The sequence below is a fragment of the Mizuhopecten yessoensis genome, unplaced genomic scaffold (genome assembly GCF_002113885.1).
Source record: "Mizuhopecten yessoensis strain PY_sf001 unplaced genomic scaffold, ASM211388v2 scaffold9615, whole genome shotgun sequence".
Lineage (NCBI taxonomy): Eukaryota > Metazoa > Mollusca > Bivalvia > Pectinida > Pectinidae > Mizuhopecten > Mizuhopecten yessoensis.
In genome coordinates this window covers 773,217-788,295 of record NW_018408136.1, presented here as the reverse complement: position 1 = coordinate 788,295, position 15,079 = coordinate 773,217, and the positions used below count along the sequence as shown (strand labels likewise).

General features: G+C 36.2%; 1 protein-coding gene across 1 annotated transcript; it reads right to left on the bottom strand.

Annotated features, from left to right (window-relative positions):
* Positions 1-6,170: 6,170 nt before the first annotated feature.
* On the bottom strand, positions 6,171-9,022 carry LOC110458480. Its single transcript, XM_021510199.1, has 3 exons — positions 8,728-9,022; positions 7,016-7,095; positions 6,171-6,667 (listed from the first exon to the last, which is right to left on the bottom strand). The coding sequence occupies exons 1-3, from the start codon at positions 8,759-8,761 to the stop codon at positions 6,428-6,430; spliced, it is 354 nt and encodes a 117-aa protein (XP_021365874.1). The 5' UTR covers positions 8,762-9,022; the 3' UTR covers positions 6,171-6,427.
* Between the last annotated feature and the right edge of the window lie 6,057 nt (positions 9,023-15,079).

Below are 15,079 nucleotides of genomic sequence, written 5' to 3'. Positions count from 1 at the left end.
CCAACTCCTAAATTGCTGAGCGTTAGGAATTAGGCAGGAGTAGAATCTACCAGTTATACAGACTCTGGTATGTCTCGGCCAGGGGACAGAACCCAAAGCCTTCCTCACCGGGGCGAACGCTCACCTAAAGGCCAAAAGTGAGGCATTGTCAAGGGAGACATTAGGAAGAAGAAACTTGTTTAGAAAGAAGAGAAAATATAAGATCCCAAAATGAGTCGCCTGTTACGATCATGCAATAGGGGCAGCAATTTAAGTAAAAATCATCAAAAACGATGACTCCAAACAGAATGACCCCGACTCCATAACACCAAAAATCATTGAAGTTTTGGATATTGCCACGCACACCTATGTCGTCAAGGTCTTTCAGGATACCATATTGCCACATAGTATGATAGGCATTTTCAAGGTCAAAGAACACAGCGACAAGGTGTTCTCGTATGAATGTTTCCAGTCTGACCAGATGACCACCTGTTTCTCTTATGTTTTTTAACCTACTTTAAAGAGGTTTTTTTCGTTAAAATATCGATAAATCAATATAGTTTTCATTTCTTTAAGAATAAATACCAAAGCAAGTAAAAATTACTTTGTTTAATGTTTTCTCTGTTATTCTTGATTGGATGAAATGTCTTTGTGAAAACAACCAAAATAACCAAAATCATTTACGGTAAAAGGAAGTAACTACATATATTTTTTCCGGATAATTTGCTATCTTTCAAATTCCGTTTAACTAGTTTGTACTTCCGGAGCCTACAATAAGCTACAATTATCAGTTATTTTCTAGGAAATATCTACCTACAATAACGACTTGCGCAGGAATTCTAAGGTAGGCGTCATCTCGCTATGACGTCATTAAAACCCATCCGTCTATTACACCATACAGTCATGCTTAAACTCGATAACTTCACCAAAACCAACATATTACACCCCCCATCAGGTGAGGGTTAAATTGACGAGGTGAAGGATACATACCGTTAAAAAGGGTCATATCGGTTAATGAACTCTGGTCCTTTTAATGGAGACGAATGTCTTTTATGTAACCAAGTCTTTACCTAAGAAGGATTCGTTATACGAGAGACGTGGAAATATTTTTTCACGAATGTGATTAAAATCCGAACATTTCTATTACACTGCGCATTGTCAATGGATAGTCACATGCGTGGCTTGTACGTGGATCTCCCCGATAATTCCACCCGACAGGACAACCTCCTCTCCGCTTTCGACTGGGCAAACAAGGTCTTGGTTCCACTTTTAAAAGTTTGTTACTGGTCTCAATAAACCATTGTTGTTGTAATTTTATGAATTGCTGCTCAGATGATGGGTTTAAAATAATTAGTTGTTGGCAGATGATTTTGGTTTTCTTGAAGTTAAACACATTTTTAGCTTGTTTATTTTAGAATTTCATTTATTATCTTATGTTCCGACATTGCTCGGAGTTCATAAAAAAAAGAATGAAAAACAAATTTGCATAAAGCTTGTATAGTCCATACTGCAACATCCGATATGGTGTTTTCAGCCACATGTTTGGTATGCCTAATAGATGTTGAGCTCCTACAAGTGATTGGAAATTTGGGTGTGTTTGATATTGCTCGAATAGAGTTCGGTAATTTTGGTTGAAAAGTGGGTGGAAGGCAGGATTTTTTTATGATTTTATTTGGGGTTTGGCGGCAAAATGTAATGATATTGTTTTCTTCTCTCATTAAACAATGATTCATTTGCATCCACTTAAAGGCTTTAAACTGGTGTTAATCGAAGAGATCAAAGTGCTACATGTTCACGTAGCTATTAGTTATGAAACGATCCAGCCTCTGCAGAGAGTAACTAAGTGCCGACCCATTGTCCATACAACCGCAATCGAGCCATGAATCAGTAATCGCTAGAGGAGTAAATAATTCCACGTTCTGCACCCCAATCAGTATGAGATAGGGCGCGTAGAAGGTATAGCGCCTTTAAACATTTATCTTTCCCATACGCTTTTTGTGGAAAGAAAGAAAGCTATGAATAGAGCAACAGACCAGGGAATATGGTTTGTTCAACAGCTGGAATTATGTTTTTAATGCCGGGGTCATTGAATGGTTCTCGTTTTTGACAAAAGTGTAATGTTATATATATCTTGTTATATATTGTTGAAGTTGTCGTTCCATCATGTGCATGTTCTTCGATCTGTATTATATCAAGATCATCCACGAAAAACGATCCTTTGTTGACTGAATGGAACATTTGTGATCAAACAGGTGAAGTGATTTGATTCCACGGTAAGGGACTCCCTTTTTTCCTGCTTCAGAGAAAATTGAACCAACACAGCGACAAGGTGTTCTCGTATGAATGTTTCCAGTCTGATTAGCGTCCTTGTCAGCTCTCGGGATATGTATATTACTGCCGAGAATCTTCCCGGAATCTTCACTTGATTGAATGTATAAATGAGGCATCATAGTGATAACTTTGGTATGCGTTTAGGAAATTGGTACGAAATTTCATCTTGACCGGTGATCGAAACATGTGATTTTCGAGAAAATCTATTAGTTTCGGTAAATGAAACAGTTTATTGTAGCAACATTTGAGAATTTGAAATTAACATGTTTTTATCTTCTTCTTTTTTTGTAGTTTTGAAAGGCTGGAATCTGTTTGAGTAATTAGAATCGATGGGTTTTTAGCTATATTGTTTTGCAAGTAGCGTCGTAGAGCAGCTTTACGGTCAGACCTAGCTTTTAAAAACAAAAATTAGGGAAAAAGAATTTTACAAGTTTTTGAGCGGATTTTGGTATTGTTCTATTTTGCAATAGAAGTCAGTGTTTCATAGAAGGTTTTATTTGCTCATAAGAATATGGTGAAAGATTTTATTTTTTACATGAAATTACATCAAAACAAAAACGTCAATTGAAACAAACAAATATTACAAAAATTTAACACTTAAAAGTAAAGTTGATGAACTATTTTTTCTGGTTAACACAATAATGGAAGATTATTTGAGAAGATTTCATAAACACTATCTCCATATATATATACACTGTAAGAATGACTTCCAAGCCCCATACATATATATATATATATTATAAATCAGAAAAAATTATCCTTATGGACGAAGAAATATCATAAGAAAAATTCTTAACAGCGAGTCTTTAGTACTTTCATCTCTTCTAGGAGATTCTTCAGACTAATTGATATCTCTTATTTTGACCTACAGATGAGTCCAACTTTTGTTCAGCTGATTGTGAGAGGAGGCAATAAGACAAGTTTGGACAAAGGAGAAAGGAGCTAACGACAACGAATGAATCAGACTTACAACACAATACGGGTTCGCCCCGACACTGGCCCAGGATTGGAATAATATCCCCTCTTACTCCATCCAACGTTTCACCAGCTCAATACGGGGACGTAGCAATTCAGTGATCATAACCAGCGGCGGCTATACATGCTACTAAAGCGAATGGGTTACAAATATGACCCTACCTGTATCCCAATAAACCATTTGATACCGAGTTTATAATGAAAACATGTGACAGCCGCCATCGTAACAATTGCTAAATATTATATTGGCCATTGATGTATTACACAGTCACAAACACCTGTGTCTGTTGAAAGTAGAAAAATATTCAATCTTATACAAAAAACATCTTAGTATTGATATGATATTAAATAAGTTATTGTTGAATCACCAATTGTTTTACGCAATATGAAACGATTGCTAAAATTAACATCCAGTCGGTCAGGAATTAACTTGAGACCAGCACAGACAAATTGTCCATAAGGCACACCATCCTGAGCAGCAGACAAGAGCAAGCCGACTAAGTCCCGCAACAATAATAACACATATTATAAAACGAGAAAATCGGAAAACAAATAAATGTCTAGTATCCAAAATGAATACCTGAATCGTCCCCAAATACAGTAGATATATTCAAACTAATCAAGTAATTGACAGCTTTAAAAGAAATTAGAATATTCATTGAACTATCATCAGTCAGATCAGATATGGAGTGAATTAAGGATAGTCTTTGGTTTATATAGAGAGGACAATGGAGGAAGTGATTACAGTCTTCAGTGGGATAACCACACATTAAGGCAGGGCTATCGTTTAAGCGGGAATTAAGTAAATCCGAGCTCAGATCATTAAAAAATAAAAATAAATAGCATTTAAACTAGCATTACTAAGTTGGTTTGTGCAAATGGCACATCGAAGGGTCAATTTTAACGAAACCGATAATTGTCGGTGTGATGATAAGAATATGTTTGTATTGAATCGTACACATGATTGGTACATCTAAAACAAGTTATTGAAGAATATGCTAGGATGCAGCGTCTCGGAGTCAATGCGTCTTGAGAAAATGAGTCTCTGTTTAGGTCGGGTTAAAATTACTCACCATTATTTGCCCATATAGAAATTCTTCTCAAAACATCATTAAAATTGCCCGTTTTCTAAAGTAAGACTACATAATGAGGTGTTATCTGCGAGCAATTTGACATTAGAAACCAAAAGTGAACCAATATCGTTGGCTGAAAAACTAACCCTTGCGGGTACCCCTACCTGTAGTGTTTCCTTCCGATTAGATTTGTATCCCCCATGACCACTCTCTGTCTCCTATCAGTAAGGCAAGAAGAAAACCATTGCAGCATGTTATCACTTACTCAATAGGTTTTTGATATCGCTTAAAATCGTCTAAGTAGTTCATCAAATTTACTGAAGGAAAAAGAAACGTAAGAAAAGACCTTTACCTTTGAAGAAAAAAATGTCCTGGGCATATCTTCTATAATATTTCACTTGGATTAACCAGATTTGGTGTTCAAGGACATCTTGGGATGTCGGAGTGCAAGAAATATGTATCAGGATACTTTCCTAACAGTAGGTACATTCTGACAATTGTGCTGTTTGTTAAATAAACATGTACAAATAATGAACGGTGGGGGACTAGAGATTGCATTGCAATATTTTGCCATGTTTTGTAGCGCCTTGCTTGGCAACACCTCATTTTGGCTTTAATGTCGAACGTTCGCCCAGGTAGGGAAGGCCATGGGTTCTGTCCTCATGCCGGGACATACTAAAGTCCTTAGAAATGGTTATTCCTTGCTTAACTTTCAGCATTAAGGGTTATGGTAATGCTTCATCCGTTGTCAGTATAATGTGACCGGGTGGAATGCTGTGCTAGGTCCCTTGGCATGATATTTCAGTGAGATAGCACTATAAGGTTGGCATCAGATCCGCGCTATCACAAGGTGGTAAGCATTGACACGCTTACGCAAAACATGGGGGCACGTCCTTAAATAACCTTAAATGTAAATAGGACGTTAAACAAAATGCAACTTAACCAAACCAAACTTATGGTGTAAAACCACATTCGATTGTATTACATGGCAATTTTACGAATGTAAGATACCATATACTAATGTTGGGAGTACCTTACTATGAACTATGAATTCCTAAACAACTAAACATCTAATGAATATTTGGTAATTTGTTTATGAAAGATAAAAAAAAAATTAAATATTCACAACACTTGTTTTAAAGTTATAGCCAACCTCTGGCCTGTTTCTTTTTCCCTTCACTTAAATCACTATGTTAAAATCCTGACTGAATTTTGAAGAGAATGTTATCTCTCGGGAGATTTAACGTGTATTTTTAAAACATTTTTTTCAAACAATTTGCAAAAAATAGTAACTGATATGTGTCTGTAGTTAGATGGGTCACTTCCATATTTTGTACCACCCTCGCCGTTATATATTGGTGTAACATGAGTTTCTCCAGTGTTATTGTACTTCTAAGATCAAAATCAGAAAGTTTGGCATCAAGAATATGAGTTTTGTTCCTCAATGAACACATATTAACATGACACACAGAGATTTTAACTAGACGACTATTAGAATCATTAGGAGGGCCGAGATATAACGCAAATATAGTTGTAGGAAATATGATCCATTAAGAAGTTTAAATGCCAGTACATTGTATAATATATAAAAACTGTCATATTGAATTACTTCCAGGTGTTTCAACCAACATTACTCACTATAGGAAATATAATTGGTGAAAGACCAATTAACGAATCACAACATATTGTGAGCGAGAAGAAAATAATCCGACAGTTGCTATTTTTCGGAATGCCGTTTATCATTGACAAAGCGTTCCCTTTCTGTTCTGTCCTGGTGATTAAGTAACCGTTAAAGCATACAGGTGTAATTTATTTTCATCTGATAAATTTCTAGCAGGTAATACCTTACCTTTTTATAATACATGTATATCAAATATACAACTGGTTAAAAAACATTGATATTCACCGAAAACACAACTAACACTTATTTATTCAACTAAATTAGATTGACTCTGTTGTATGGAATAAATGTAAAAGTACAACTTGACTATAATTATCATTTGATAAGCTGGATACACCTACATGTAGTAAACGTTGTTACGTTTGAGTGTGAATTTTCAATATATACGTCATCCATGGCGTGACTTGTGTGGATTCTGAAACGTTGAAGTTAACTCTGTGGCGGGTTTCAGATCGAAGGGGATCTCATACGTTGCTTTTGAACCATGTTTGAACATGATACACGCGGCTGGAGGGTGGATCTGGTGCAGGAAGATGATGACGCCGTCCGTGTGTTCGCCGCCTTGATTCAAGTCTGTCAACATGTACCTATACGGGCCGACCCCAACCACGTCCACAGGATAAGGTATCTGCAGAAGCGAGTTAATATGTAGACTGGTTAAATTAGTTTTAGCATCTCAAAATATTACTCATAAATATGCAAAATGGTCTTCACATAACCAACATTCTCCTTTACAATCATTGATATATGTTGACCTCTTTTTCACATTGAGCTACATGTACGTATGTATTGCATGTAAATAAAATCGCATACTAACCGCAGAGTAAGAATTGATGCAGATATCCAATACATTATCCCAGGTTAGATCTTCAGCTGTATTTTATATTGGTTATGTTATTATTTTGGAAAGACATCAATTACAAGCGAGACATATTTTTCAGGAAAATCAGGATGATTTGTAAATGGCGTGTTATACCTTATTTGTCGCACCTGCCAGTAGATCTAGGTATGTTGTAAGCGGTTGTATATTGACCAAAACGTGGTTGGTTGTTGCACCTGTTTAATGATTGAAAATAAAAAGGTAGTTTGTAGTGCTTAATGCATACGATATTATATTTAATATTTCATTTTTTTGAGATACATGTATAATAAGATTTGGGATATGGTTCTGACGGTTGTAATAATTCTGTCAAACAAAATAGAAACTACGAATTCATCAGAAACGTATACTGTCGTAGAAATTTAACCTTAGACTGACGGAAGAGTTTGATTGTAAACCACTTGGTTCATTACACGTACAGGTTTTAGAACAAGGTTAGCCAATATTGGTAATATATATATAGTAGATAGAGGCTACTTAACGAGTGGTTGTTGGATGTGGTAATTATTTTAATCGAGCTAGTGAATTTTCAACAGTTACTTTTGAAAATTAACTAACGAGAGTGAAATAAATACCATACGAGTCGTGTGACCTGTTTCTACCACAATATCAGTCGGAAACAGCTGGAGTGTGACCTGTTTTTTACCACGGTCTCAGTCGGAAACAGCTGGACTGTGACCTGCTTGAAATGACCCATATGTAAAATGTCAATTATTGATATTCAAAAATGACTTCATTTTACAAATTTTATAATTTTCAAAGTCAATTGTTCGACAAAATCCTTTATGACAAAATAAAGTTGATAAACGTCTTCAAATATGCTGCATTGCAGTCTGCCTCCCGCTAAGTGATAAATAGACCTAATCGCTGTCATTGTCTAAAACCATAAACGTGGGACGTTTCTTCGGGACGATTTCATGGTTGACGAATACAGTGAATGTTCCGTCATAGACAGGTCAACCAGATAGTGATAACGGGCCGTGGGGAGAACGAAACATTTTCTGACAGCGATATATCTTGTTTTGGTTTCACGAAGGTAAGACGTTGAAACGATATCGAGCCTCTGTATTATTTTGCCTGAAACTAATTCAATATGAAGGCGATCAAAACTTTGAGTATTATCATCTTTTGTTATTGCCTTAATCACCCCCTTTTTCCATTGCATAGCCTCACAAAGTTACTAACATTTGCCGGTAATTCGTCTTCATGCAAAGTAGCCATGTTGACAGCAGACGATGCAAACAAAACAACACGTTGTACAAAGTGCGTGAAAAAGTAGTCCCGGTCGAATTTCATCTTCTCGGCAAATTTAAACACTTGAAGACCATATGCATGTACCACGTGTGCTTCACGACCATATGTATGTTCCACGTGTGGTAAATAACTTATAACTCATACTTATCTTAAAGTCTGCATGTGTATACAATTCGATCTGAGAGTGGAATAACACAGCGTATTGTGGTAGAAAAAGCCAAATGACCAGTGACAATTTTCAAAACATTATTCTTTCTTTCGATATAGTTCTAATTTGATATATTAGGGTAAGAGATGACTTGCACGGTCAGGCTATTTACATTACAATATAAATTATAATAAAGTTACACATCTTCGTGAATTGGTTTGTCCCTACGTAAATACGGTGGTCATTTTCCGACTTAAGAATGGACATTTCTTTGATAAACTAGTGCCTTTTCTTCCTTCTTTAGTGGATAAACTGTCAAAAACTTAAGAAAAGAAGGGTAAAATTTTAGATGAGACACGTTCTGCTCTATACCATCAACAGTAACCCTAGCAATAAATATACGTACCGCCTGTAAGGCTAACTGATGCCTTGCCTCCCATCAGGATGTGGTACGAGACACCTGTATCAGTACCCAAGGTTTTTACAACGTACACGGTAACGGTTGCCAAGGGTCTCCTCAATACGTCATCTGGACACGTAAAAGAGCAACATTGTGACACACGAAAGAAGGATTGAAATATCGCATGACTCAAATTAATTGATAGTTGCAAAAATAGGAAATCTGTTTGAGGATCTTTTTTCCGTTTGATGTTTATTTCCAAAGCGGATGGGTTGTTGCTTATGGGACTTCTCAAAGTCAGTGTAGATACCTGTGAATGAAAAGATATATTTCAGCTTTAAGTTCCTTTTTTCGAGCTCCTAATTAAGAAAAGCGGATTTGAAACCATGGAAAGTAATTTTCGTTTGAATCAAATGTAATCAGCATATTTTATGGCAAGTCTTTACCTTTTTTTCTATTAAAAAGTAAAACGTATGTACAAAGGTAGCAGTGTACAGTAGAAATGGCTTGACCATAAAAATAAAGGGCATGTCTCAGATAAACATGGATAGTGAATTCAACCTACATATATATATATATTTATAAACTACATTTTGATTTCATTTTGTTTAGAAGACTGTTTTTTTTCAAAACCTGTTTTCCCCAGATTTGGGACTTGTGAAAACCATGGNCAAAATATCACCCATGGCCATCGTACGCTACTGTGCACTGCTTCCATAAATGCATCACTTTCTTTTTCCCAAAATTTAATTAAAACCTTTTAAATGTCTGAAAAATGACAATGAACAAAACGATGTATCCGTTTCCTTTCTCCCTTCAATAATGACCGAGTAATGTATTCTCCTTAATGTAAGACAAGTTCCACTGCTCTGGCAGCATCAGCATTGTACGCCTGTTCATCAAAAAAACATAGTTTAAAACTGTTATGCAATATTTAAAACAATATAATCATATAACTCACAGATTAAATAACTTGTTAAAACAATAGCTGATATTGATAAATATTACAATGCAAACCTGTTTAATTTTCGCGTTTTCCATTTTTTTCTATTGAAAGTAAATGAATCATATTATGAGTAGACTATTCGTTAATTACAATTGTGAATAATTATACATTTTCTACATACCTGCAATATAAGATCAAACCCAATACAAACAAATATTTCCGGTAACTAGATGAAACCAAAACAAAAGGAAATACAAAATACTTTCCGAGAAACTTTAATTTCTTTATGAGTGAAAAGCATATTTAACACATTCAATTACTTCAAAGATTTAATTTAACAGTCCTGGCCTTTCTGTATAAGTAAGTTTAAACTGGTACATATCAGTCAAAATAAGATTGTACGATGTTTTTAAATATAAAATGAAAGCAAAACACAAGCCTGTATTTCTTCGATCAGTTGTCCAAATCGCTCTCAACGATCCGCATGATAGTAATAATAAGAGGGTCTTATATACCGCTTTATCACAACCTAGTAGGTCGTCTCAAAGCGGGGGACACATTATTATCCCTGGTTATAGCGCCAGCCAATATCTTTCTCAACTCCCTGGGGAGCATACAGCCGGTGCTTCAATTTCAACGCTCATAGCTACAATTCTAACACTGCCCTACCACGTACCCGCGTACTACAGCTGAGTAGCCCGGAAACAAGCGGGGCAAAGTATCTTGCTCAAAGATACAACACATTGCCGTGCCATGACTCTAACCCGCAACCCTTCGGTAACGAGCCTGGCGTCCTACTCCTTGACTACCGCGCCTCCTAAGGTCAGTAAGGATAGGTATATTTATGTAGTAGGTACATTTATGCAGTTGTGTCTGAAGACTAAGCATCTTATAACGCCATACTTGCCTGCACACACTATTACAGTAGAGGCTTACAGAAAGATATAGGCTAAAACTCCGAAACGTTTTTTTTCTTTTTTGGGGGGTTGGGTATATTGGAATCACCCCGTCTGAACGTCTGATTGTCTGTTCTGAATATTGTGTCAGAAAGAACTTAATCTTCAACGTGATAGCCTGTCAACGAAACGTCCGGAAGTGCACTTATCTTGCAAAGAAATGTGTACATGTTAGACATTGCAATCAGATAGCAGTGTGTTTTCCCTGTCCATCACTTCCAGGTATGTAACAATTGTTTTATACATGTGTATTTATACTGTTAAACGGAATATAATAAGAGGTATCAAATTACTGGAAAGTTCACTATTCATTGTCTGCGGGTGAGTCCTCTACGCCACCGCCATCCGTCCCCCGTATGTATTAGCACTTGGAATTCTTTTCTAGCTACTTTCTGTTTCAGGCGGTATCTCCAAAGGCACCCGTCATGTATGCTCCTTTCTGTTGCAAATCTATTCATATCCGTATACGTGTTCGTGTTATTGTAAGTACATGCTCCCCTGCTATCATGGGCTTAACTTGAATGAATGTCTATAATCTTTTGTGCTACTATGCCCAGTCATATATTCCAGTTAGCTGGATATTCCTGTTTATTACATAAAAGCCGGTTATACGTGGACAAGTAGGACGATCATACTGTACCGACGTGTGAGCGTTATACTTCAGTTGTCAATTCTTCAGATTGCACATACTTCCTAGTCTAATTCAAATGTTTACCTTCACTACCAGCTCTGTATGGTATACTTACATTTCCCTGCCTTCCACACCAGCTTTACCCGTTCGGTATACGTATGTTACTCTTCCATATCAACTCTGTATGGTATACTAACATGTTCTGCCTTCCACACCAGCTTTACCCGTTCGGTATACGTATGTTACTCTTCACTATCAGCTCTGTATGGTATACTAACATTTCCCTGCCTTCCACACCAGCTTTACCCGTTTGGTATACGTATGTTACTCTTCACTATCAACTCTGTAGGTTATACTTACATTTCCCTGCCTTCTACACCAGCTTTACCCGTTCGGTATACGTATGTTACTCTTCACTATCAGCTCTGTATGGTATACTTACATTTCCCTGCCTTCCACACCAGCTCTACCCGTTTGGTATACGTATGTTACCCCTCACTACCAGCTCTGTAGGGTATACCTACCTTTTACTGCCTTCCACACCAGCTCTACCCGTTCGGTATACGTATGTTACTTTTCACTACCAACTCTGTAGGTTATACATGTACTTAAACTGTATCTGTCCCTGGCTTCCAATCTAGCTTACACGTTCGGTATACGTAATGGTGTACTTTACTACCAGCTCTGTAGGTTATGCTTACATATCCCTGCCTTCCACACTAGCTCTACCCGTTTGGTATACGTATGTTACTTTTCACTACCAACTCTGTAGGGTATATTAACATTCCCCTGCCTTCCACACTAGCTCTACCCGTTTGGTATACGTATGTTACTTTTCACTACCAGCTTTGTATGGTATACTTACATTTCCCTGCCTTCCACACTAGCTCTACCCGTTCGGTTTTATACGTATGTTACTTTTCACTACCAACTCTGTTGGTTATACATGTACTTAAACTGTACCTTTCCCTGGCTTCCACTCTAGCTTACACGTTCGGTATACGTAATGGTGTACTTTACTACCAGCTCTGTAGGTTATGCTTACATTTCCCTGCCTTCCACACTAGCTCTACCCGTTTGGTATACGTATGTTACTTTTCACTACCAGCTTTGTATGGTATACTAGCATTTCCCTGCCTTCCACACTAGCTCTTCCCGTTCGGTATACGTATGTTACCCTTCACTACCAGCTCTGTACGATATACTTACATTTCCCTGCATTCCACACTAGCTCTACCCGTTTGGTATACGTATGTTTCTTTTCACTACCAAGTCTGTCTGTTATACTAACCTTTCCTGCCTTTCACACTTGCTCTGTCGGATTTACTAACCTTTCTCTGCTTCAATACTAGCTCTACCCGTTTGGTATACGTTTGTTTCTCTGTAATACCAACTCTGTCTGGTAAACTTACATGTCCCTATCTTCCACACCAGCTCTTCAGCGTTCATTATTCTACCAATTCTATCGGTTATACCATCCATGTTCCGCCTTCCACACCGACCCTTCCTCATCGGTATACATCACCTGCAGGACTCGGTTTGAGTAAACTTATAATGTCAATAAAGATTAAACTGTTCCGTGCGCGCCGTTTTAACAATAGGAACATATTTACCGCTGTAAGATAGTATGAGATTTTTTTTTATTGTTTTATTACAACTGAAAACAATGTATACTGCATTTTGACGTTTGCGAATTTTAGTCAAGTTTACCTTCGACTGATTTTTGTTTGTTACCAGATTTTAATCTTGGATCCACAAAAATATAATACTCAAACGGTCAACAACTCATACAAAGCAATGGCAGCTTCAAAACACTACCCACACCTTAAATGTTGAAAACAGTAGCACATCCATATAATGACCCACGTTGTATTTGCCACCTTACTTACCGCCTAAAAGGTGTATGTTATCAAAGCTATAGAGAAATCCGCCGAGACGAGGTTCTCCTGGCTCGTCTCTTGATTGGTCATTCATACAGTACCCATTCTTATTTATTGAGAAACGAAGACAAGCCTCAATGCACAGCATGTCACGAACCATTTACAGTGAAACACTTTTCATTAGATTACATCGACCTTCAACCAGCAAGAGAACATTTTTAAAATAATTCAACACAACTCAAATCACTTTTCGAAACAATAAGTATCTCTACAACTTCAAACTACCTAAAACCTGTTGGTCTGTTAATAACTAACTTCTAGCCACTTTAACTATTTTTGAAGTTGACATTTGTCTTTACCTTTTCCTTTGTTTTTTTTGTGATTTCCTTTTACGTGTTTTGTCTATTTTTACTGGCCTTAAATACCTCATTTGTGTTGATGGGCCGTTAAGAATCAAATAATAATAATAATTTATTTATTTCAAAGTCCTCTCTACTGTTATTGTCTGAGGTATGCACTTTTTAGCACTTTTTATATTATAAGTGTCTCTCTCAAGTTTCTGTTATTGTCTGATGTATACATTTGTTTTATTATTAGTATCTGTCTAAAATAATGTGATTGTCTGATAAAAAAATCTTTTTTTTTTTGTAAAAGATAAGAGTTGAAATACAATATAATCAGCGAAACATCAAAAATGGAGAGATGACATCTTACTATTTATAAACCCACACTGCTACAGAAAGTGCCACATAATTAAAAAGAAAAACAATAAAAACATATAAATGTTTCATACAGCTTGTAGTAGAGTATAAAACAAGAAATTCATTCAGACCACGCCATTTAATAGAAATGAGTTTTTACAAACGATAAGTAGCGAAACGCATTTTTCTTGGTATTAGTGAAATGTGCATTATTTGATCTCTTCCTCATAATAACATCATGGACGGAATCATCTGATCCTGAGGTAAATTACAACTTTATATTGTCTCATTCTACTCTGTCATTATTATCATCGATCACCGATAGGGTATTCTCTTCAGGCTATTTTCCCAGTGGAAGTCAAATTATGGATAACATTTTCAAAAAAAACATCAGTTATCAAATTGAGTTAGTGTCTATGACAGTAAGTGAAAAACAGATACCATACGTAATATATATATACATATAATACGTTTATATCAGTTTGTTCACATTCTAAAAACTTATAGAGTCTTGCGTTTAATCATGCTGAAAACACTAACATCTTCGCGGAAAAAGTAGGTCTACCTTAGTAGTTAAGAAACGCCTTCTTGCATACATCAGCCGTTGTTATTTCAAACCTAAAACAATAGATACACAGTGTATGATTGTTTAGATAACGTACTGCTAGAATATAATTCAATGTTGTTTCCTTTCCATGGCAAGAGTTCATTTCTTATCCTTGGGTATGTTATTGTAGATTTTTTTTATATATTCACACACAATTAGTAGGAGAATCATCACAAACCAGAGCATTACAAGCTTGAGTTGATCATATAAAGATAAACGAATGAAATTTGTACTAACCCGTACTACATGTTGATATGCATGCCTGAATTTTAAAATTTCAAGATTTAAATCATAGACATCTATTTTTTGCAAATATTCTGGCTTCAACTTCTGTCTTATTTTTATAAAGATAAAATACGACAAATTACTACAACAAAGAGTCATATTTTATGGCGTAACTGACAAATCACTAAATCGTGATTGAAAACCATAAATAAACGTTTGGGTATTGAGTGGAATAGTATCACACATCGCTGACAGAGAGTTAAGTAATAATACCCTTTGGTTAGTATGACATCATGCAAGTGTTGATATACACCAACAGGTCTGCACATTTTCTAATATATGTCGAAACAATTGTTCAAGTTTTCCATAATAATACATATAAATTATCCCTTGTATTTTTTGTTTTTATAAA